This window comes from Diplotaxodon limnothrissa, linkage group LG3, assembly GCF_057381915.1.
Source record: "Diplotaxodon limnothrissa isolate DT_005_m linkage group LG3, D_limnothrissa_male_GT1.1, whole genome shotgun sequence".
Taxonomy (NCBI): Eukaryota; Metazoa; Chordata; class Actinopteri; order Cichliformes; family Cichlidae; genus Diplotaxodon; species Diplotaxodon limnothrissa.
Window position 1 is genome coordinate 50,407,757 of NC_140598.1, and position 25,649 is coordinate 50,433,405.

Genomic DNA, 25,649 nt, shown 5'->3' on the forward strand with positions numbered 1-25,649 from the left:
CTCACGGGCGCGTCACTGCAACTCCCCCTGGCTTCTGCTCCGCGGCTGCTGAGTGAGCCCTCATCCGGGACTCTCCTCAGCTCTTTCTGGGACAGTGGCATGGCTGCCCCTCTGTTGGTCTTCCTTGGTCTCTTGTGTTCTGAGGGCCTCTGGATGTCTGGAGTTTTGATCTCCTCCATACCTGCTTCATGCCCTGGGGGACGGGGCTGTGGCCCCCCCACACCCTCTAGCAGATCATTACATGAAGGAACCTTTTAAAAAAAACAAGCGCGTCCATGCTCACAGGTGTACACACGGGTGCTCACACACACAAACTACACCCTTTTTGGCTCCTACCTCAAAGCACACTGTGTTCTGTTGATCTTATGTGCTGCACAATAATGTTTAATATTTAGTATTTACTGTTATATTCCCATATATATCATTGTGATGTTGTTTATTCTATTGCTCTTGTTCTCTTCTGCTTGTTTTCCTTTTTCTTTCTCAACAGGTGATCCAGGTGATCGATATATGCATTTTCTTTATTTTTTTTTCTGCCCATTCTGTTGGTTTTTGTTTTTTGCCCTTCTCCCCCGTCCCTCTTCTCAGCTGTTTCTCTTTCCCTCTTTCTTTCTCCCCTTCTTTCCCCCAGTCAAGTCTGTCCCGTATTCAGCAAGTGAAAATAAAATAAACAATAAAAGGTGAATCAAATAGACCATTATGGCAAGGCTGGGATGGTCAATTTGGTAAAGTAAATCCGTTGGGCATCTTTCTTTGCCTTTAGACAATAATTCTGATGGCAAAAGAGCCAAACGGGACAGGCAAAAAAAAAAAAAAAGGAAATGTGTATTTCTGCAGAGGAAAATCAGAACTGAAATAAAGTGGTGTAAAGCACATGAATTATATTTTGTGTGTGTGTGTATCTATCTATCTATCTATCTATCTATCTATCTATCTATCTATCTATCTATCTATCTATCTATCTATCTATCTATCTATCTATCTATCAAATTTCTTTGGAACCCTCCAGTCTCTTACAGTATGTTACTGTTAACTGAAATTACGGTCAATTACGACCTGTTAAACAGTAAATGACCGCCTGTTGGGACACGGTATCCTCTAGCAGAGATGAATATTTTGGTGATAAAGGTAAGTTACTGGTTAATATATTGCAGTTTATTACCTTGCAGCGGGCTTACAGTGACATACCGTGAATAAACGGTAGTATACCAATTTCTTAATCACAGTATGATGTTACTTTGTTGACGTAATTTACGACATAACGGTATCTCACTGGCGTCACTGTCGCCAGTGAGATACTGTAAAAAAGGCTACGGTGCGTAACCATAATTTGTCCAGGAGTATTATACCACACCAGCAAAAAACGGTATCATCCTGCAGAACGGTAAGCTACCGTAACACGGCGTCACGGTATGACGCTGGCAACAGTGACGCCAGTATGTTACCGTAAAGTGGCGATGAAAAGTCTTAACAGTGTACAAACTAGGAAAGAGCTGTGCACCACTGAAATAAATGGGCTATTATTGAAATACAGTTAAAATATTTAACAAATCAGTTGCATACAAGTCATATGTGAACTGTGATATAAATCCGGAGGTGTGAATAATATATTTAGATCTAAAGGAAACCTTCCTGCCTTTAGTATTTTTCGTGACCATTATTAGTTGTCTTTAAACATCCAGAGGTCTGTAAGATAGTTCATAGTGTCTAACAAGTGTCTTGTATAGTTAAGGTGAAAAGTTACTACATGACTGAACCCCCCCAAGTATGTAAGTTGCTCATATCGTTTCTTGGAAATCGAAACTGGGTGTGGGAAATAATAGTTTTGCTTTTGTATTCATGTCTGTTAAGGTGTATGTGTCTGTTTGGTTAAATTAATTAAGCAAGCCATTCAACAGTAACATTCAGACGTTAATTATTTTGAAATGATCGAACATCTCCTGTTGGTTTTAAAATTGAGTATTTTCAAGACGTCACAACACTTGTTTCTACAAAACCGGATGCGGCTGCCTCCACCGTGACGTCGGATTCAATAGCAGATAAGAAAGAACAGCTTCATCTCTCATTCAGAGAGTGACTTGAACGAGACTCAGTGTTGCCTCTCGCTGAAAAACAAAACAAAACATAAAATCATGGGTAAAATATACCAGGTCAAAGTGTTCGGGATTGATCGTGAGCTTAAAGTGATTGACCTCTGCGACTCCGAAGAGATGATGAAGAAAATGACCGTCCTAGATCTGAAAAATAAAGTAGTAAAGAGGTTTCCCGGGACCGCAGGTAGGCTAAACACTGAAAAAGAAAAACAACGAGACTAGCTGCATTTTCACATTTCATAACAAACACAACAACAGGGTCAACCTATATATACATTTTAACTGAGCTGAAAACTTATCTGACGTGTGTAATTTTTATTTCAAGCTAATGTTCATCTATTTTCTAAAATGCATATTTTGTTTCTCCTTTTCATTCTTAAACGCGTTCTTGGGTACAGATGATCTGCAGATGATCTTCGCCAACCATAGGCTAGATGACGACAATGAACTTCTGTATAAATATGGAATCCAGCACTTGTCTGTTATCCAGCTGGTGGTGAAGCTTAATGGAGGTCTACCAGCTTGATAGAGGGCGACGGAGAACACAGTCATCGTCTCATTTTGTATAAAGATCTGTGTTGAAAATGTGATCCTGATCTCAAAATATGAAGGATTCGATATTGATGTCATAACAATACTTGACACAGTACTTAGGTTTTGATTATCACTGACTTTTATTACATTGTTAATTTCTTGAATAAAAAAAAGAAAGAAAACTGAAGAATAAATTGTCACAGATATAAAAATCGGCTTCCCTCTTATTTTTTGTTTTTGTTTTTTTTATCTCTGTAAATTAGTAAACTGAAATAAGATTTCTAATAAAGCCTAAATGGACCAAGTATATATTCTCTTTTTGTAAATAAAGGATGCATTATGAAAGCATATCATTTCCAAGTATAATGTTAAAAATTTTATACTGCATTAAATATTGCTCAGTTAGTTACACTTTACTATTGTTTCCGAACAAACTTCACGTTTTCAGCCACTATTGGTTTAAAACAGAGCAAAGAGATTTCCAGTAGATGTATGTTCTTTATGTTGGACATAAAGTCTACAAGCCTTTTGGCTAGATAATTACCTTCGGAAAAAACTGACGTAACAAGCAATTATAAGCACATACATACAAACCGTGAATAAAAGATAAAGTCTCAAGAAATAAAGATATGCAGGAAATATCAAGAGGAAAAGAATGGAATGGTTGCAGGTTCAAAGAGGCAAGCACATGAATCTTTGTTAAATATGTAGATAGTAGGGGCAAGGAGGAGAAGGCGAAACTGATATTAAACTAGATGCGTGCACAGCAACAATTTCCTGTGGCCACATATGCAGTTGTAGGTGTGGCATCCAGCGAAAAAGAAAGTGAGTAGCGAGGAACAAGCCACATATATCGTCCTTCAAGCGTGGCTACAAACTAAAGGTATTTTTAAGTGTTTTTAAGGTGTTTTGTTTCTTCCGCTTTGCCTTTATTATATAAAAACAGATTATAAAGGTTCCTAAACATCATTTACATTTTAAAGTAGGTTATATGCGGTGGAACAACATTTTTGGCGCATTGAAGGAATCACAATGACTGACATTAATTCTCATGGTACGACGCACAGTTTACATCTGAAAGCTATTCTTTGATCCATAACAATAAAACTAGTGTGATACTTATTATTTTCTTTCCAACAGCCAAAAAACCCAATGGATTGGTAAATCAAGGAGCAACGTGTTACTTGAACAGTGTGCTGCAGGTGCTGTTCATGACCAAAGATTTCAAAGAAGCGGTGACAAGGTCTGGTACAGAAATTAATGAAGCGAATTTATTTGGTTGAATTTAATTGAATGTGTACCTTTGTATCATTCACGACCAATGTGTTTATTTTTTATAGAGACTCTAAATATATTGATCCACTTCTTAAACACCTGTTTGAAACCTTAAAGAAAAAAACAGCAACGACGTCTCGGATCACAAACAAGCTGAAGATCCAAGGTACAGTGTCTGTTAGCAAGTGTTAATAATGGCTTTTAAATTTTAAATTTAAGAGGAAAACACCTTAACATCAGGTTAGTGTTAACATAGTCTGGTGTAAGAATTTTAATGCACTCCTTTTCTGCTACAGGCAATATTAACAATTAATTAAACTAAGTTTTAAAATCCCAGCTGTAGAACAGTAAATAAGTATATATTTGATTTTTCTCCTCACCACCAGTGTATGAGCAACGTGATGCTGCTGAATACTTTGAGAAGATTTTAAATGAAACCAGTCGTAAGGCTTCACAGGTAACACTGTGAAGCTATATATTTATATATGTTTGTGCTTGTATGTGTGTGAAGTTAAGTGTCTCTATTTTTGAAAACTTTAGATATTTCAAGGAGAGCTGACACACAAGAACACATGCAGTGAGTGTAAGACAGATACAAACACCAGTGATCCATTCTGGAGTCTGCCTCTTGCATTGGAGTCAGACAATAATGAATACAATGTGGTAAGGCAGCCACTGTTCTATTAGATGTGCAACATAAATGTGTAACAGATTCAAATGTGTAGCATGAAGAGCACATTTCAATTAACAAACATTTCGTCAAACAATTTTGATAAAATAGAACAAAATTAACTGCATGTTGAGTTGCAGTATGCTGCAATATAAGAAATATCCCATGTATTGTGTTCACTACAGGTGTGTACTGTTGAAGGGAGAGACTTGGTTCAAGTAATATGAATGTGTTCTTTATTTTCCCCAGGAGAAAGAAATTAAAGACTTTTTCCAAGAAGTATGTATTGATGGAGACAACCAGCTGTACTGTGAAATATGTGATGCCAAAGCTGGTGCTAAAATAGTAAGTTAATAAGAAATACCTTTGTGATTTATGCACATAAACTTGAAGGCCACAGGTTTAAAGGTGTTATAATTGCAATGGTGGGATTGCTTGACAATGCCAGTGGCCTAGGTGTTCTCTTGTTGTTGAAGTTTACACAGTGGAGTTAGGACAGGATGTTTTAATGGTCATTTGGTTCTGTTACAATATTTAATTTAATCTGGAGGTCCTTAATAAAGAGCATGAATATTTATGTTTGACATTAAGTAAATTATAAAACTGTTGAAACAAAATAGCATGTAGATTTGATGATGTTAAAATAGTTAACTTCTTAAATCTGTACAGCAGTCGTTATGATTAAAATTTATATTTTTAGGGATTCGTTCTCTTTTTAACTACATTAAATCTTAAATTGTGGGGCACTTAAAATTCTTGACATCTTTTTGGTATATGTCCATTAATTAGAAATTGGAAATGACACGTTATCCAGAAGTTTTGACGCTGCTGTTGAAAAGATTTAGGTTTGACCATCGATACCAAGAACATGTGAAAATAAAACGAGCAGTCACAGCTCCTGACACTCTACAAATACCAGAGGTATACTGAATATTTCATTATGTTGTCATTACTTTTTATTTTCTAATTCCTGATACTAATTTCTTCCTTTTTTTACCCATTATCAGAACCAGACCTATGAGCTTTATGCATTTGTCGAGCACTTTGGTGACTTGAGATCCGGACATTACACCGTAACAATCAAATCGCAGGATGATGACAGATGGTACAACTTCAATGATACCTGTGTCACATTGGTAAGCCTGATTGATTTTTTTTCCATTGGTATTGTTCCCAAGACATGAATACTTTAACACATATTAATGCAGTTTTGTGCTTGATAGAAAAAAGTATTTAGCCTATAGATGATCACCTTTGTATTCTTTATATTAACAGCTTCCAGAAAGACCATTCCAGCTGGACAGAAATAACACGTAAGCTTTTATCTGAATTTTCTTCCGAAAACAAACATTTACTGAATATTAAACTGACCCTACTTTACTTTTACAGTGCTCTTACTAGATCCAGCAGTGCTTATCTTCTGTTCTACAGGAGAAAGAAAAGTAAGATGGGAAACATTTCTGATGAACTTACTGATGTTTCTGTGAATGATTGTATCACACTGGCAGTTTGAAATGACTTTGACTGTTTTGATTTCATTTCCAGTGCATGCTACAGACACACAACACATCAGTGAGGCACCCACTGGTGGAGCTTCAGCCAGTGAGCATCAAGAACAGGTTGTAAAGACCACAGGGAGAGACGAAGGTGAGGCAGCAGGCGTGGACCATAACCTTGTGGACATACAGGGAAAAGATCAGCAGATGATAATGAATGATGTAGAGAATAAAGATGAAAGTAAACAGGAAAAAGAGAAAGAAAAGTACTCGGCAAAAAACAAGAAAAACAAAGACATGGAACATGCAGACAATGAAAGCAGTGACCAAATTACAAAGAAAAGAAAAACTGATAATCAGGATTCTGATGACCACAAGAATGATGTTGTGCATCAGCAGGATGCAAATTTAAAACCCAGAAAAGGCAGTGATCACCAGGATAAGCAACACAGTCTGACAGTCGAACAAAATGAAGAAATGAGAGAGTACAGACTAAGAGATAAGGACAAGCAGATGATGATAGCTGAGATGGTAGACAGTAATAGCACAGATGAAGCTAATAGAAGTAAAACAAGAGATGGGAAAAGCGGGTCTGTAGTGCATAAAGACTCCTCTGATATGTTTCAAAGCAGTGGAAAGGTGGATGAAGGTAAGCAGAACATGTCAGAGAATGATGAAGAGCAAAAGAAAAATGATAAGCAGCATGAGACAGATGGTGAAGCTGCACAAAGAAGAGATAAAACAAAAACAGAACAGCACAATCTGGGACAAAAAGTCAGGCATGAATGTGTGGAAGGAGAGACTGTGGAAAATCAGCACAAACTAGGGGTTATTCAGTCACACAGCAGACCTAGAAGTGTTGGTGAAGACATGCGAGGTATAGATTCTGAGAAGGAAGATCAGACAATTAATATTCAAAAATGCGTCAACACGCAGACATTAAAAAAAGCAGAGGAAATAAACGATGAAGGATGTGACTCCAATAAAGGTGAACTGCAAACTTTTCACAATTTTAACAAAGGTAAAAGTGATAAAATAGAAAACAGTCACAAGAAAAATGTAGCAAAAGAGTTTCATACAGGAATACAGCATGAGAGTGAGAAACAAGACGTATCTGATAAAAAGAGGAAAGGAAACAAGAGAAAGCAGAAAAAAGGAACAAGATTTACATGGGGTATTAGTTGTTGCGGAAAAGGTTAGGGTAATCAGAGTGAAGTCTGAATGCTATAACTTAACCTAAAATGTTACTTTACAGAATCTTGTTTTGTATTTAGTTTCAATGTGATTTTCAGATTTTTAATGTATTCATCAGAGATCAGTTGAAATCATGTGAAATGCTGTAAAAATGTTTCCTTTTTTATTCTTCTTCTATAATTGCTTTCTTGGTGTATTTTACGTTGGTATTGGTATTGAAGTTCACTTTGTTCATTTTGGTTAACTTTGTTCCATTTTTATAAGGTAATATGTATTATTTCCTATTCGAGGGCCCAACGAGCATCAGTTTAAATCAGTTGATAAAAAAAAACTTGTTATTTATAAGGAAACAGAAAAAGATTTTAAAATTGTTCTTGATGTTTACTGATATCTAATTCAACTCATTCACAATAGTGCAGAAATTTATTTCATGAATCTGTATTAGGAGGATAATTTCACATTTAAATTATACATATTAGTATGTTTTCAGTTTTACTGTCTGATGACATAAAATATCTGGTTGGTCTCAGTGTTGGGACTAGCAAAGTTCACCTGTAACCCTCTGAGTATTTAAGACACATAAAAAAAAACTAGTAAGACTAGTAAAAACAAGTTTTTGAGTTTAAATATTTAGGTTAGAGATGCTTGATTTTATAGTACGACTCTAATGAGAAACCTGTGAAACACTGGATCACAATAAACTGCTTGAATATGCCTCCACTTCAAGCTCTGCCCGTGTGATTTCTTTGAATGCATGCTACAAAAACTGAATAGTATATTTTAACACGGCAGCTGAGGAACAAACTCTGGTAACTGGCAATTGTATTTAGAGACGTGACGCTAGAGACACCAGCAACCATAGTGAATTGTCTTCCAGGGGCCAGAGCAGGTGACACTTGTGGAAATTTAAAACTGCTGGCTTAGGGTCAATGTAAATGACATAAAATAGTGCTGGATCAGGTGACCCTGAAACCTTCCTTAGTTATTCTGCAATAGGTTTAGGCTCCTAGGAGATTCCTATGATGCACTGAATCATAGGAATCTGAGAAAGTTGTGTCTTCATTCACCTTTTTCACTCACTATGTGTTTATATTACCACTCTGCACTTAAGTATTAGTTATTATTAATCTCTGGCTGTCTGTTGTATTATTGTAGCGTCATTACCTTACAATATAAAGTGCCTTGGGGCAACTGTTATTGTGATTTAGCAGCATGTAAGTAAAATTGAATTGAGTTGAATTGAATTGATAGTTTTTCTAAATTGATTGGGTGTCTGGTTAAGCTTAACTTTCTACTGTATGTTGAAGACACTGTAACTCAAAATTTTAGTCAGCTATCCACTCTTGGAGCCTTCAAGCTGGATATCAATGCTTTTATCCACGACCTGATTCTGTCCATAACTACCCAGAGCTTGTGACCATCAGTGAGCGTAGGAACAGTGATCAGTAAATTGACAGCTGTATTTTAACGCTCAGCTCTCTTACAAGCAACAGATCTTCACTACACCCTATTTATCTCTCAATCTCATACTCTACTCCCTGCTTAGTCAAAAATTTGAACCAGGAAACAGTCAAATGCCAAAATGGCAATAATGGAAAGAAGACTCCGAAACAAATCCCAAGAAAGATAGTTTCACAGTTTAACTGATTTTGGTTTTGCTGAACTACACTGTTGTGCAAAAGAAGAAAGCTCTAACTCATTTTACCAACATAAAGGATAGATTATCAGTTCACTATGACTGAATCCAAAGACATAACTCTGGGATCACATCTTCTGTCATTCTGACTCTCAGTTCAGATAAGCTCAGGGAATTGACAGTAAACGGTCACCTTCAATGACACCGTTTTTTAAAAATACTTTTAGTTTCTCTTCTCTCACCCTTTGAGTCAGGTTGAAAAGAATTCAAAGTATCAACCATAAGTTTCATTCTAAGATAAGGTTGAGTAATTGTCCACACCCACTGATACTTGATTTTCACTTTCAGTTCACTGTAACTGACATGATTTCTGTACAGTCAAGTGTGAATCACTCCCCTCATTTAGCCCGTTTCCGTTAGTGATGTGTTGGTCGCGAACGAAACAGCTCTTAGAGCCGACTCTTTGAAGTGAACGACGTGAGCCGGCTCCTTATTGGGAGCTGTGGGATTTTTTTCTTTCTCTCACCCTCTCTCTCGCACTTTTTTTCCGCTTCACTCCGCATGCGAGCCTTGTGCTTTGCGCTGGGCAGAGGGGGGAGGGGCCGTAGTTACACTTGCAGTAGCACAGGAACAGAGCGGGAGGGAGAGAGATAGAAAGAGAGCCAGGGACAACAACGTCACATTAGAAAGGTATAGTAATCATCCACAACTATTTTCAGATGCGGATGATAAAGGATTCAGAAAGTTTATTCATGCAGGTCCATGTGACAGAGAATGTGCATCTTCTTTTTGTTTTCATATTTTTTCATATTTATATTTAATTGTGTTGTGGTTTGCAAAGTTGAAATGTAAATAGTTGGTTTTTGTATTATATTTATTTATTACATTTTATGTGGAGTGAATAAATAAAAGTATATTTACGGTGGCCCCTACAGACAAAGCACGTACAAACTCCATAACACGTACAAACTCTGAAGCACTTAAAAAGTCCAAAGCACGTACAAACCCCGAAAGCACGTACAAAAGACAACAGACGTACTGCAGGATGCTAGGGGCAGTGTTGAGCTTTTGTTACCTAGTGGCTACACAAGCCAGGAAGCACCAATGACCGGATTTGGTGTGTGGTAGTAACAGGTAAATGAACATTTTTTTTACATTATTTGAATATATATGAGTGCTTGTGTATAAATACACAAATAATACACATATGTTTTAAATTGTGTAATTTAAGTGATCTAGGTAGCTCTGTTTTGGAAGCTCAGTTAATGCAAGAAATGTGTTTTGGAGTTTGTACGTGCTTTGTCTCTAGGGGCCACCCTATATATTTATATATAAACTTATATAAATAAAACCACGTTGTTGTTTTTTTACATTAGTAATTCCTTTTGTGCATAATTTTATATTGTTGTTAATAATAAATTAATTAAAGCAACAAAACAACCTGAAGAGCCGGTTGGGAGCTGAAAGAGCCGGTTCTCTAAAGAGCCGGAAATCCCATCACTACTTTCCGTAGCGAATGTTAACAACATTGTCTAATGAGTTTTGCTACTTTGACATTTTGATCTAAAACATCTGCAAATATTTCTTATTAAAATATGCAAGTTATCAAATGAAACAAAATGTACCTGTTAAATAAACATGGTTTGTTTTTTAATTCAGGCAGATTATTGTTTGTTTGCAGCTTATTAGACAATAGTTGTTAAAGTTGAGCAGGATCTGAAACGTGGTCATACTTATCATCATTAACATTTAAATTTACAATAATGGATTACAGAGCAGTAAGGAATAGATTTCATCACAGTAGATGTTTTTCTTAAAGTGCTGTATAAATTTAAGAATATAATCCACCCGTTGTTATAATCGTCAATGCCCTGTACCAACATAGAGCAGAGCAGCTACCTGGACGCTACTCCAACAGGGGTCGATTATCTTGTTAATAATTTTACCTCTTTACTAAGTACAACTCTGGATACTGTAGCTCCTGTGAAAAATAAGGCCTCAAATCAGAACTCTCTGTTATAATTCTTAAACATGTGGCCTAAAGCAGATGACTCGTGAGCTGGAGAGGAAATGCCATGTCACAAATTTAGGAGATCATCATTTAGCCTTGAAAAATAGTTTGCTTCTTTATAAAAAAAAAGCCTTCTGTAAAGCTAGAGCATCTTACTATTCATCACTGATTGAAGAAAATAAGTACCAAATTCAGTACCATTGATATTTATTCTTTAAAAAAAACATCTCTTGACTCAGCTGTCTTGGCTAATTATAGGCCAATCTCCAACCTTCCTTTCATATCAAAAATCCTTGAAAGAGTAGTTGTCAAACAGCTAACAGATCATCTGCAGAGGAATGGCTTATTTAAAGAGTTTCAGTCAGGTTTCAGAGCTCATCACAGCACAGAAACAGCTTTAGTGAAGGTTACAAATGATCTTCTTATGGCCTCTGACAGTGGACTCATCTCTGTGCTTGTCCTGCTAGACCTTAGTGCAGCGTTCGATACTGTTGACCATAATATTCTATTAGAATGATTTGAGCATGCTGTAGGCATTACCAGTACTGCACTGCAGTGGTTTGTATCATATCTGTCTAATTGACTATGTGCACGTTAGCATATGCTACTTCCGGTGCGGAAGCTCCTGTGGGGAGTTTTGTTTCCGGTGTCCTATTCGCGCCTGGTTTACGGTCCAAAACAAGTTAAGCAAATGAATGAATCAAGCGGCGATTTACATTTCTATAGATGTCTTGGGCATTTACCCAATATATCTGTAAATGATGTTCATCGACTTGTCGATATTTTTTCCCTGCGCCTCAGAGCAAAAGAGAAAATGGATTCAAATGTTATATTTCTCAGCTGTCCCTCGTTTATCGCGGGTGTTATGTTCTAAAAATAACCAGCGATAGGTGAAATCAAGTAGCCAATTTTATTTTTTGATGGTGCAAAACGTTTCGTGGACATCGTGGACACACAGTACTGCACTTCAGAGTCACACTGCTAGCAATCGATGCAGCGATTCTGTACTGTACAGGAGAGACGGCACGGAGGAGATCGTCTGCAGCGATCAGGACGCAGGACACAATGTGACGTAAAAAAAATAAGCATGCAAACTTGCACTAAAAAATCTGTGAAACAGCGAGGTGAAAGGTGAACCGCGTTATTAGCGAGGGACCGCTGTAATTTTTAAGGTAAGTCACAACATACCCTTCGTACATACTAATGTATAGAAACCCTTACCAGAAATCATTCATTTTTGTGTGGCTTTTTTCACAGTTTGTTAACATGCTGTGTAGGTGTGTACTTGACTAGCTGATCTGACATAATGGGGGAAACATCTAGTTTGACTATTCTTCACCTGTAGTTTGAATGCTGAACATTTGCCTGTTTAAATCATAAGACCAGTCACTATACAGAGATATGCTTCCGAATGTGGACGATGTGTCTTCTGCTGCAGTAATGCAGTTCTGCTTGTGTTGAGTGATGTAAACAACTGATCGATCTAAACTCTTTAAATGCCAAAATTGATCATTAGATTTTTTTTATGACATAACAGTGGTGAGTGTTCCCACCTTCTGCTCTTTGTAACTTAACGCGATCTTTCCGTTTTCGAGTTTTGGACATGATTTTGGAGGATATCTTTGCAGTAGCGATTGACCGCAAAGTAAAACTACCGGAAATGCACAACCCCACATCCGGTCTCAAACCAGGAAGTTAGCATTTTCTCGTGCACAGGGTCAATAGACTCCAATTTCTTCATGTAAATAGAGAGTCTCTTCACTGGCTCCCTTCCACAGCATGTCCTTTATCCTGTCTTCCTTCTCTCAGCCCAACCGGTCGCAGCAGATGGCCGCCCCTCCCTGAGCCTGGTTCTGCTGAAGGTTTCTTCCTGTTAAAAGGGAGTTTTTCCTTCCCACTTGCACCAAAGTGCTTGCTCATAGGGGGTCATATGATTGTTGGGTTTTCTCTGTATGTATTATTATAGGATCTACCTTACAAAGTACAAGGTACTTATAAAATACCATGAGGAGACTGTTGTTGTGATTTGGCGCTTTATAAATAAAACTGAATTGAAAATTGAATTGAACTGTGCTGGTATGTTGTTTTTACAGAGAAGAGGCTTTCTCTTTTCAACCTTTCCAAACAAGCCCTCCATGTTCAGTCTTTTACTAATTTTACAATTATGGACTTTAACATGTAACATGCTAACTGAGGTCTGTAGCATCTGAGATGCTACTCTTGGGCTTTTTGTGATCTCCTTGAGCATTGCACAGCCTGACCTTTGGGGATATTTGCTGGGACATCCACTTCTGCAAAGATTGTGGCATTGTGTTAACACACAGCTGAATACCCAAGGTAAGTAAGATGTGACAACAGAGACAGTGAGAGTTGAGCTATTTCTAGTTATCTAGTATTTCTTAATTTCACCCATTGTCTATTCCTACTTGCTAAATTCTTCGGTAGCAATTGAGGATTCACATCTCAACTGCCCTCCAAGTGCTGATAATAATGTGAGCATTGAATGTATGGGATATTATAGTATTAAGGAATGCATTATATTCCCTATCAATGTTCCCTCTCATTTTCCACGTGTCTGAGCGAACACACAAACTCTCTGAGCGATCACTGTGAGCAAAATCAGATGTGTGCACTGTGGTCACGCCAGCATCGAATCCATCCAAGTTTCATGGTTTATTAAGATAATCAAATTACAGCATTTACATTTATGTTAGACTACTTTTAATTAACTTCTTTAGCCCATTTATAATGAAAATGTAAAACAAAAATGTAGTCATTGACCTGTGTAGTATGTTAACACTATTGGAAGTAAAAATAACTTTAACTGCAATTTTGAAAACACAACTTTCTTTTTCTTTTTTATAAAGCTCTGACTTGTATTATGAGTCTGTGGTCTGGGAGAGAGTCCTGTAACTCTCTGTCTGCAAAATACAGTAAATAAAGACCAATGTTGGGCAATTAATTATATAGTTACTTCTTCGAAAAAGTAACTCAGTTTGGCAAATAACAAAGTTTTTTGCAGCAATTTTTTTAATGCAGCCAAGGCGTTTTTTTTTTTAAATAAACATTTTAAATTATTTACAGAACAATCAGCTGTTCTACATCAAATTTGATGCCACACAAATTATTTGTGCCACTCCAAAAATAATTTCTGTGACTATGAGATAAAGGAGAACAACAGCCTGATACCTGCAGGCCTGACAACAGGATGTATCACTCCTGTAACACCTGTAACATTCAGTAGTCGCCTCATTGTTCTGACACACAAAACAAAACTACTGACTACACTACACACTAACTACACAAGATTTGCGCTAATCGCCGCAAATCTCTCACATCTCAAAACACCGCCGTCACTCCTAAAACTTCCCCCCGTTTCGTAACAACTTGCCATATCATTTTTTGATTGGTCGACATGGCACTTTTTTCGACCAATAGAAAAGGGTGGGGGTGTTTTTGGTTTTGTTTTTGCTCACAGGCGGAGAGATTTCTTTCGAGCCTTTTTTTCTTATAAAACGTTTCTTCCCGCAGTAAATATAAACAACGATAGTATTCAGGAAAAAAACCAAACATTGCATATTTTTATCATAACTCTGGTTTTACGTAGCCTATCAACACAATTTAAAAACTGGTATAAAGTCCACACTTTTCCGTCAATTGTTCCGTCTGTCCTGCTCGCATCTCCAATGGTTGTACACGTTGTCATTAACGTGGCTTCACTCTACATCAGCCACACCGCTTTGCTAGCTAAAACACCGGTGTCGGCCATTGACTGTAGAAAACATGGACGACGTGACCCCGCCTCCTACCATTGTGCAAAAATGAAGCCAAAATATCCTGTCACTACCCGATCCGTACCACCTTCCCTATCCCTCCTAAAGGGAAAGAAGTCCAATTTAAAATCTTGAATAAAATTTACCCGACAAATAGACTCCTTAGTGATAGATTCAAAATAGAAACGGGTAATTGTGTATTTTGTGAAACAGAAGAGGAGGATTTGGATCATCTATTCTTTTTGTGCAATTTTATACAAATATTTTGGTTGGATTTTCATACCTGGCTTTATTCCAGTGGGATTCAAATTACCCCATTTACCTTAAATATGATAATGTTTGGAGTGTTTTTGAAAGAAAAGAAAGCTAATTATGGTGTTAATGTGTTATTAATCTTGTGTAAGTATTTTATACATAAATGTCGCTTTTTTAAGATTAAACCAACACTGGCTCACTGGAAAAACGACCTAAACCTGTTGGTTAAATCTTTGACTTTAGTTAAAAAGAAAAAGGCTGCTTTTTTTGTTTCCTTTGTAGAAGATTTTGATTTAGTGAGTTAATAATCTGTTAATTTATGTGACCCCATCTTTATATTTTATTTTCACTATATATGAAAGTTGCTAATATGTCAGAAATGTTTATTCTCTGAATCTGTAAGATATGGTGCATTTTGTTTGTATGTTTATATTACTAATAAAAAAATAAAAAAATAAAAAAAATAAAAAAATAAAAAAATAAAAAAAAAATAAAAAAACCCGATCCGTACCGGAAACCCGATCGGTACCCCGCATGCGCAAATCTTACGTCACTTCCTCTCTTTGCCAACATTGCGACATTCAATATATTTGAATGATACGGTTAGCGCTCAGTTAGCTCCTAGCATTTGTCAACAGCTCTTCCTCCTTTTCGACTGCCCGGGACATTTAAACAATGGATGTATACAAGCAAATTTATGCTTTTCTCCTCAATGGAGAGCTTCCCCTGACTGAAGAACTGCGCCGTAAAATACGAAGAATGGCACCTAATTACAAGCTGAAGGGTAACTACGAAAATTAATGTTGATCTTTTATTTTTTTTTTTTTATTTATAATTTTTTTTTACTTTTTTTCTATATATCTATCTATATTACACCTGTAATATATTACACCTTTTTTATTTTTTAACTCTCTCTCTCTCTCTCTCTCTCTCTCTCTCTCTCCATATATATATATATATATATATATGTGTTATTACAAAAAAATACAAGTCTGTCATATATACCCCATATATAGTTTTAAAAATCAATTTCAATTGAAGGTAAGTGTACCCTACTGGTGCAGATACATTATCCCAAGCTTTATTAATATCTGTCTGACATTTTATTTTACTTTACTCCGCAACTCTTTCAGCTTTTTACATTTTCATCTTGTAACAGACAACAGACTCTTCTACACTGGCCCCAGTATGCAGTGCATGCGCTTGGTAGTCATGTCAGAGGAGGAGAAGAAGTCAGTTCTGATGGAATGCCACAATAACCCTGGTACCGGGAACCACAATGGTGTTAGAGGTACCCAAAACAGGGTTGTTGCTGGCTATTACTGGCCAACATTGAACCAGGACATCAGTGAATGGGTATGGCCTTATTTCAGTTAACAAGATAAAGAACCTTGTCTTTACTTGCACACTTACATTTTAACATTAGTTTCTGTGTGGGTGTGTGTGTCTGTTTTTGTTTTTTTTTGTTTTTATTGTTATCAATTTACATCAACTGGTTTGATATTTTTTGGGATACATCTTTCAGGTCAGATGCTGTCATCGCTGCCAGATGAATGACCCAATCAAGACTGTGGCACCAGCATTACATCCCATCAAGGTACATCTTAAGGCCTGTTCACCAATTTTATTTTCATGCTAGTAAGCTTTTGTGCTGCAGGGTAGCTTTAAATTTTAATTTGATAAGTTCTGTGACCTGCAGGTAAAAGAACCTTGGGAAGTGCTGGGCATGGATTTAATTGGACCACTCCCGGAAACACGTCTAGGGAACCGATATGTCCTGACAATGACCGATCTGTTTACTAAGTGGGTGATTGCAGAACCTCTTAAGTCCAAGACTGCAGCTGAGGTCTCTGCAATCATGACCTGTAAGTTATACATGTTTGGCATGGTCAGGAAAATCATCACTGACCAAGGAAAGGAGTTTGTGAACCAGGTAAAACTTGTGAAAGTGTTATTCATGCCTTGATATGATATGATATGATGTATTAGGGCCAAGTTTGCTCATGTCACTGCAGCTCAACAACAGCATTTTCAGCATGCTGAATATTAAACATGCTGTCTCCAGTGCGTACCACCCCCAGACCAACGGGCAGGTAAGCATTTGGATAGCTAACCTTGGGTCACTCATGTGAAATCCGTCATGCTTATTTATCTATTCTACAATAAAACTCAAAGGATGAGAGGACCAACCAGAACATCAAGCGTGCTCTCAGAAAGTACGTCAACCAGAACCATGATGACTGGGACGTTCACCTTGCTGCTGTGGTGTATGGCATCAACACCGCAAAGCAGGTATTCCTGTTTTGACATTTTGTATTCCTTTTAAGATACTTTACAGTGTTGCATTGTTTTAAGAGTGTTTTTTTAAACTTATAATTTAAAAAAAGCAATTGACAAGTGCAAGAGAAAGTGAAATAATGGAGAGATTTTGTTTGATCAGCACTCCACCCGCCACAGTCCCTATTTCCTGCTCTTCCACCGACATCCACGTCTTCCTGCTGTGATGAACGCCTGTCCCATGGACGATGACTTTGAGGTTGCAAACCCTGAAGAGGACATCGACACAAGAGTTGAGGAGATGACAGTTCTGAATGAAACGGTCTGTACGTTTGAAGGGGGCTAGCTGACAGGGAAAGGAGATTTGTTTATGAAAAACGGGAAAATGTGGTTGATAACATTCTCATTTTTATTGTGTATTCAACACTTTCTCACTCTTATTTTTGTGTCATTTTTTGGTAGGTTCTTCGCAACATTGAGAGGGCACAGGACACCCAGAAGAAGACCTTTGGAACACAGAAAAGGAAGCAGGTAAGACAGTGTGTTTTTCAAGCAGGTGATGATGTTCTTTTGTCAGGTGATCCAAAAAGACGACGCACTGGAGATGCATTATTGAGCCAACACCAAGGACCGTACACTGTGGCCAGCATCACACCAAAGGGGGTGGCCACTATTGTGAAGGGAGCAACTTGCCAGAAGGTAAACGTGTCCAGGCTGAGGAACTACCACAGATCAAAAAGTAAGAGTATGACATGCAATAAGTAGTCTCAATTACATTTTGATTTAATGTTAAAAAAGGATTAAAGTTCGTATGTCATGCCACATATTTGCATATTATCAGATCCACCAACTGAGAGGAAGTTTCTCCTGGACCACTCATATGGGACTCCTGAATGGCAGATTGATCATCAGTATGCCAGTCCAGGAGCAAAGTGGCAGAAAGACTTGGACCCTCTTCAGTCCAGTCTGGTAAGGCACATGTCTGTGCAGTCACGTTAAACCTTAATAAGTTAAAGTCATTGATGGTTTTAGAATTGCTGAAGCATGAGAGTAATTCCAGCCTTATTTAGTATTTTCCCTTTCATTCTTTTTCTTTATTATTTTCTATAATATTTTGAAGCAAATTCACATGAAATGCTCTTTTCATTTAGCTCGAATATGTTTTGGACCAAAACCGACCTCCAGGAGAACTCCTAGTGAAGGAAGACAATATCTGCCTGACTCGGGAAGACTTTTGGAGCCTGGGTTTGGAACACTGCTTGGAATCTAATGTAAGTATATCTTGTTACTTTAGCTAATGTAACACAAAGAAAATATCATGAAATGCAAGATTTTATGAATAGTGACTGAAACTGTATTCTGTTGCTTTTTGCTGTTTCTTTCAGATTGGGAATGCTTGTCTGAAGATTGTGGGCGAAGCTGCACAAAGACATGTAATCTGTTGTACTGGTATATTTTTTCTTCGGTTAAAGCCATCAATGGTTGTTGTGTATTGATTTTGGGTTTTTGTGTGTGTTTCCTTTAGGGAAAAGATGTTCACATTGCTGACCTCTACGTCGTGGCCACCTGGAAGGATCCACAAGTCAACCTGCTTCGTTGCTTGCCGGTATGTTTTTTGTTGATTTTTTTCTCCTGTGTGTGCATTTTTACTAATTTGTACCAATACCTGTAGGAAAACTTTAGGTCCAAGGACATCCTGCTTTTTCCAGCTTGGAGCAGGCAGGCAGGTGAAGCTGACCATTATCTGCTCTGTGTGAGTGCCCTTTCTCTTTCTCGCTGTGTGTTCTTTCATCTGACAGAAAATAACGGAGGTTGAGATGTCATGTTTTCATGGATGATGCTAACATGTCCATTTCAGGCTATATTGGTAGCTGAGAGACAGATACTCTTTCTGGACTCACTTCGCCCTGATGGTTTTGCAGATGATCTCTACCGAGCCATATTTAGGTTGACACTAAAGAAATGACAAGTTTTTCTGGCCTTGTTCAATGGCCAAGTGCGTTCTTTGGCAAGATCATCTAAAAGCAGCCTCGTTCTTAGGCTTAAAAGTTCAGGAGGGAGCCTCGTTCTTAGGCTACTTCATGATAGGGATGCACCAATACTGGTATCCAGTCCCATACGGTTCAAATGAAATCGTATCCATATCCATATCTATCCAATACCACGAACAGATACTTGAAATGTGGAAAATCGGTAAAAGTTTCACAGAAAATGTTTATTTTTCACACAAATTTAGAATTTTTGGGTCATTTCTCTGAATATTCATTTAAAAAAAAAAAAAAATTATTCACCGTTATTATTTGTAACAAACACACACACACAAAACAATAAAACCTGCCTTCCAATTCAATACATTTTCTGTGTGGTAGAAGTATCAGCATTGGTATTTGGTATCAGCAAAAACTCAGATCCAAGGATCTGATGGTTTGAAAAACGTCTTGTTGCATCCCTACTTCCTGATTTTTTTTGTTAATGGCAAACATTTGATTTGTGTGTTATGTGTATTCTCTACAATGCCAGGAGAGTAGCAGCCTTTATTGATTCTGGATCCTGGATGGAGAAAACAGGAAGACACCTTGAGGTATGTTTTCAATGCAAAAGTTTGAAAGCTCATCAGGTACAAAATAATTCAATAAAAAAAAAACTAGCAGGTGCATCTCAGCTCTCTTCATTTAAGGACACATTTTTCTTTTTACAGTTCTTTCCTCAGCAGTACAATGGAAATTGCTGCAGCATCTTTATGCTGATGGTGAGAATTTTTCTTTTCCTGCCATTACTTCAATGTAACATTTAAACATGTTAAAGGTTTCTTTTACTTTACAGTATGCTCTCTGCATCAGCACCTCATCTCCACTATCTTTCACTGAGGTAAGCTTTTTCATAAAGTACCACCAAAATACCTGTGCCAGTCTCCAACTTTGATAAACACTATATTATGTTTTTCTTTAGGAGGACATGCCAGCAATTCGCCAGTGGTGGTGTATTCAGCTGATGGAGAGATTCTGCATTGAGGGGTATGGCTAGTATTATAGACAAACTGGCACCATCATAATCACAGTTTTCAAAGTTAGTATTAATTGCAGTTTTGGCTCCGGGAACACATCAGGTCAAGCAAATGTTTGTGAAAGTGGCTTAATGTAGTCAATTATAAACCCTGTGACTGAACATACAAAAGAGAGCAGCAGTACACAACTAGAGTCCATTCTGACTGGCATTGCTTTTTTTTTAAGGCTTGGACAGAGATTCGCCTTCTGGACAGAAGAAGCATCCCTTCTCCTCCAGGGAACTCTCCAGCCTGTCTTCAGGGTACCAAAGGCGACCTCCTCCAAGCCTTTACCAAGTCTAATCAGACAGGTGAGAGAGGACAACAATGAGATAACCATTTGTAGAATATAACCACAGAACTGTTGAGACTATTCATCACAATGCAGGTTTACATACATGGTGGTAATCTTCATTTCCATGTAATGTGATAATCATGTTTTCCACTAAAGGCTGATGCTGACAGGTGCCCTATACTGGAGGTAATCTCTTTATTTTCCCTTTTAATTAAAATGTTGATGTAACTGAATTAGTAATTAGAATCACAGGTAGCACCATCAGGGCAGAAGGAGGCATTATTCAGTAGTGGAATGAAGTACTAGTTATGAAAACACCACTAAATGTAATGTATTTTCAGTCCTCATATTTCTGAAACTTGGTGGACAAATTTTGTATTTTCTGACCCATATTTTACAGTTACCAGCATGTGTCCTCATCGACATATTGGAAGAGGTTGTTCTGCACGAAGGGGATACAGCCATCTGCAAACTGGCTCTGGTGTGCTCCATGTTCAGAGACCTTGTGTCTACTGAATATTTCAGAAGACGGGCACACTTCAAGTGGCTTCACAGTAAGGGCTTCAGTAAATTATATTTCCTTTTTTTTTTTTGCTGTTGTCACATTTTTTTCACTGGCAGAATGTAAATGTTTTGTGTTTTTGTTTTTTGCTTGTGCTGTACACAGGCATCTGCACATGGAGCAGCTTCTCGGAAAAGTACAGAGAACAGTACTTTAACATGTTCACAATTGAGATCTGCCTTCAATGTGGAGATCAGTACAAACACTGCCCCCGAGGTATACAACACTGTATAATCTTATATTGCGGTCATTACAAAAAGTGAAAATCTCACTGGTGCGTGACATGCTGAAAACCATACCTTGGAGCCAATTTTTCTCTCTGTTTGATTTTTGTTTTTTTTGTATTACAGGATATGTTGGAACAGGTAAAAGAGGTCAACTACGGGCATTTTATTCGGAGGAGATGCGCCCAGGCTACTGCAGCCACATTTGCATGCAACTGTACAGCTAATATGTTTGCACTGTTCACCTACACACACACACACACACACACACACACACACTGGTTTTAGTGACAGGGTTCCCCATTTGTGGTTCCCCCACATGTTGGTTCGTGTTCTGATACCTGTTTTCATTTGTGACAGTTTTTGCTAACTCTTGTGTTATTGGTTATCACCGATTTCTTTTTATTGTTTATTTAATTTCTTTTGCCCTGTGTGGCCTGGCCTCGGTGGAATTCTTTGTTACTGCATACGAGCCAAGAACTCCTAATGACCTGTGTTTTGTTTAATGTTGTTTAATTTAGTTCCTTAAATTACATTTATGAAATAAATCTGGGTTGTAACATATTTTCTCTACCTGTATCTGTTGTTCATGTTCTTGAAATCTGTTGTTTGTTTTCAGTATTGTTACAGTAAACCTGTGAAAATTATACAGTGGTCCTGTGTAATATTATATGGATATATACAAATGAGTGTAGTCAAATCTCAATTTAACAAATGGTTAACCTAAGAATACCCTTTTAAAAATATTGTCAAAAATTAATTTTGCAACATTGTTAATTTTGTGGTTACAAAGAAGAAAGTTAATTCAAGACAAAGTGGCAAACCAAAAAATCTAATACAAAAACAGAAAGTAAAACGATTTTAGGTGATCAGCCACATTGCCTTTAGTGCAAGAATATATTATATTTTATTATTAGAAAAACATTCCTAGAATATGTAGCAAAAATTGAAAACATCTGCTGAATTATGATGGTGCATTTTCAGCTTTCATATCAAAGTATAGCCTAGTGTGTGTATATAAATAAAAAATTGTAATCTGTCACATGAAAATTCATGAGCCAAATGAAGTGTTTACTGACAATTGACAGTGAGGAGTGGACATCATAACTATTCCAATCAATAGTCTCCACAGTGACAAGCATAAACACACTCGATTATCACTAAATCAACTTTAACACACGTTTGTAATGACGCTAATTCAGTTTACAATAGGGTTCATTCGCTCAGTCAGCAGGTGGCGGTATCCTCGTACACTGGGGAGTACACTGCCATTAAACGAACAGAAGAAGAAGAAACCCCTTGCACATGCGCAGTACGGATCGGGTAGACCCGATTTGTACGGTCCGACTTTGCACATGCGCAGTAAGGATCGGGAGTCCCGATCTGTCACTATCTTTTTATTTTTTTATTTTTCTCTACATTATATTAAATGTTTCATTATCGGAAAGATTTTAAGAGATACTTGTTATTCTTAACATCTTAACAGATACTCTGACCTGTAACTATCGTAAAATGCTTCGACCGGAAGTAGACACCTTTCGCGCATGCGGGGTACCGATCGGGTTTCCGGTACGGATCGGGTATCCCGCCTGTGGAGGCTGCCGGGGGGACTGGGAAGATGGCGGAGTGAGCGGTTCAACTTGAGTGGGCTCCGAGGCTTTTCCTGAAAAGAACCTCCTTTATGTCTTGACCGCAATCAAGTTAACCGGAATTAGAAGCAGACTAGTTATACTTCATCTCAAAAACTTCCTCCCTGTGTTTCTCTCCGTCATTCTCGGCCACCTTCTCCGAAGCGGCGAAATGGCTAACATTAACAAAGATCATGGCTACCACCTAGCGGCTCTTCGACAGGCGTGCGACGAAGAAGATATTGAATGGATGGAACAGCAGCACGACTTATCACAAGACAGACCGCAAGCTGATCGTCACCACACACCAGTTAAAAGTCCAAATCCTAAAAAAATGAAGGCTAACGAATCGCAGACGCAAAACCAAGTTTCAAACACAGTTCTCCTCAATGCTATCCAAAAACTGGTATGTAAATTTGACACCCAAAGTGAACATTTAAAGAATTATGAATTCCAGTTGCAAGAAAACACCGACGCTGTAAGAAAAGTAAAGGAGTCCGTGGATGCTAATACGGAAGCTGTTAAATCTGTGGTGGAAGATGTGAAACGTATTAAAACGCAGATGGCGACGCTGAAAAAAGAGAACGAGGCTCTTCGTGAAATGTGTCTGGAGCATGCTAGATACAAACGGAGATGGTCTTTGCTGCTAACTGGCGTTCCTGAGAAGGAGGGGGAGAACACGAGAGAAGAAATAATCAGAATTCTGACCAAGATAATTCCTGCGAACGCCGAGCAGCTGTACAACACAGTGGATACAGTGCACCGGCTGGGTCAGAAGGGACGAGTTGGTGACAAACCCAGGCTGATTGTCATACAGTTTGCCATGAGAACTGTTCGAGACCTAGTGTGGAAGATGTCCAAGGAGGCGAAGCTCTGCAAGGAGATGAAGATTCGGTTTAGAGAGGACTTTTGTAAGGAAGACAGAGAAGCCCGCAAACGTCTGTGGCCGAGGGTGGAGGAGGCAAGGAGCAGAGGGCTCAAAGCTTTCCTGAAGGACGGATATGCTGTCATCGATGGTCGTCAAATCAAAGAATGAAAGAACTTTATAACGACCTAGATAAGAAGGTATAACTGTTCAACTAAATTTAAGCCGGTAACTTGCTCAATGGTCCCTGACTTTGACTGGGTCTATTAGTTAATAGGAGGTAAAATGTTCCATTGCCTTACTCTAGTTATTACAGCACTTTCAAGCTATATTCAATGGTTCTTTCAATATTTTCTTTAAATGTTCGAGGTTTAAGAAGTAACATAAAGCGTAAAGCGATTTTTCTTTTTTGTAAGGAACAGCCTAACACGAATTGTTTTTTATTTCAAGAGACACACAGTAGTAAAGATGATCATATATTTTGGAGAAAGCAGTGGGGAAGCGGTGATATTTATTTATCTCATGGTACCTCTCATTCAGCAGGAGTGGCTATTTTTCTACATCGTTTTAATGGAAGAGTTCTTGATCATAAAGGTGATGAGGAAGGTCATTGGTTAATGGTTAACATGGAGTTGGATGATACTAAGTACATTTTAGTAAATGTTTATGGGTTCAACAATAGAGCTAAAAACAGGAAATTGATTTCTGATTTGAAAAAAATGATAGAAGAATGGAAGATCATCTATTCAACTGAAAAAGTCGTTGTTGCAGGTGACTTTAATATGGTACCAGATGAAAAACTGGATAGATTTCCAACTAAATATAACTCTTCTCATTTTAACCAAATATTAATGGATTTCTCCTGCACCCTCAACCTAATCGATATCTGGCGTAACTTAAACCCAGAAAAACTGCAATACACCTGGAATAATTCTGAGCGCTCTCAATGCTCAAGACTGGATTATTGCTTAATAACTGGTAGTCTCTTCCCCCTATCATCCAACTGTAAGATTCTTCACTCCCCTGTTACTGACCATTGTGCCATAACACTTTCAATCTCCCCGGATAATAGATTATCAGAACCGAAGAATTCTCACTGGAAGTTTAACAGTAACCTCTTACGAAGCTCGTCTTTTTGTATAAAAATTAAATCATTGATAGGAGAGGTAAAAGCAATGGAGGATTTTTCTTCTACTAGTAAATGGGAATGGTTGAAGTTTAATGTCAGAAAAATTGCTAGTGAAGAAGGAAAATTAATGGCTAATAAAAGGAGACAGAAACAGGCTGAAATTACTGCACAAATAAGTTCATTGTGCAATTTATCACATCTGACAGAGGAAAACTCTATAGAACTAAACCAGTTGCAGTACAAACTAGATGAACTTTATATAGACAAAGCAAAAGGTGCCTTCATTCGCTCAAGGGCTAAATGGATTGAGGAGGGGGAAAAGAATTCTTCTTATTTCTTTAACCTGGAGAAAACTAGACAAACAAAAAAAACTATAATGAAGTTACAAATTAATAATACCCTGACTGAAGACCAACAGACTATAAACAACTATATCACAGAGTTCTATTCAGCCCTCTACACTACAAATTATTCCAGTTCGGAGACTAATTCTTTTTTTAGCTCTATCCATGGAAAAATTCCTCAAATTGACTCACACTTTAAAAATCTCAATGAGTCTGAAATCACTTTAGCTGAATTGGATGCTGCTGTTTCCCAAATGGCGAATGGTAAATCACCAGGTCCCGACGGAATCACGATTGAATTTTACAGATATTTCTGGAATGACATTAAAGATCTATTACTAGAGG

At 37.7% G+C, this 25,649-nt stretch overlaps 2 protein-coding genes across 2 annotated transcripts; both read left to right on the forward strand.

Annotated features, from left to right (window-relative positions):
- The first annotated feature begins 3,659 nt into the window (after window positions 1-3,659).
- Window positions 3,660-5,889, forward strand: LOC146636454 (ubiquitin carboxyl-terminal hydrolase 47-like). Its single transcript, XM_085350334.1, has 9 exons — window positions 3,660-3,681; window positions 3,768-3,883; window positions 3,972-4,068; window positions 4,289-4,359; window positions 4,443-4,565; window positions 4,822-4,917; window positions 5,362-5,493; window positions 5,580-5,708; window positions 5,848-5,889. Exons 1-9 carry the CDS (start codon window positions 3,660-3,662, stop codon window positions 5,887-5,889), a joined length of 828 nt encoding a protein of 275 aa, XP_085206460.1.
- Window positions 5,890-15,612: 9,723 nt separating this feature from the next.
- LOC146636455 (uncharacterized) lies at window positions 15,613-21,565 on the forward strand. The gene is made up of 23 exons (XM_085349526.1): window positions 15,613-15,721; window positions 16,097-16,293; window positions 16,463-16,534; window positions 16,637-16,870; window positions 16,953-17,030; window positions 17,113-17,229; window positions 17,378-17,506; window positions 17,677-17,953; window positions 18,056-18,183; window positions 18,366-18,485; window positions 18,600-18,647; window positions 18,740-18,820; window positions 18,887-18,967; window positions 19,073-19,161; window positions 19,735-19,795; window positions 19,913-19,963; window positions 20,038-20,082; window positions 20,164-20,228; window positions 20,445-20,568; window positions 20,709-20,738; window positions 20,953-21,118; window positions 21,220-21,330; window positions 21,465-21,565. Exons 1-23 carry the CDS (start codon window positions 15,613-15,615, stop codon window positions 21,563-21,565), a joined length of 2,514 nt encoding a protein of 837 aa, XP_085205652.1.
- Window positions 21,566-25,649: the final 4,084 nt, after the last annotated feature.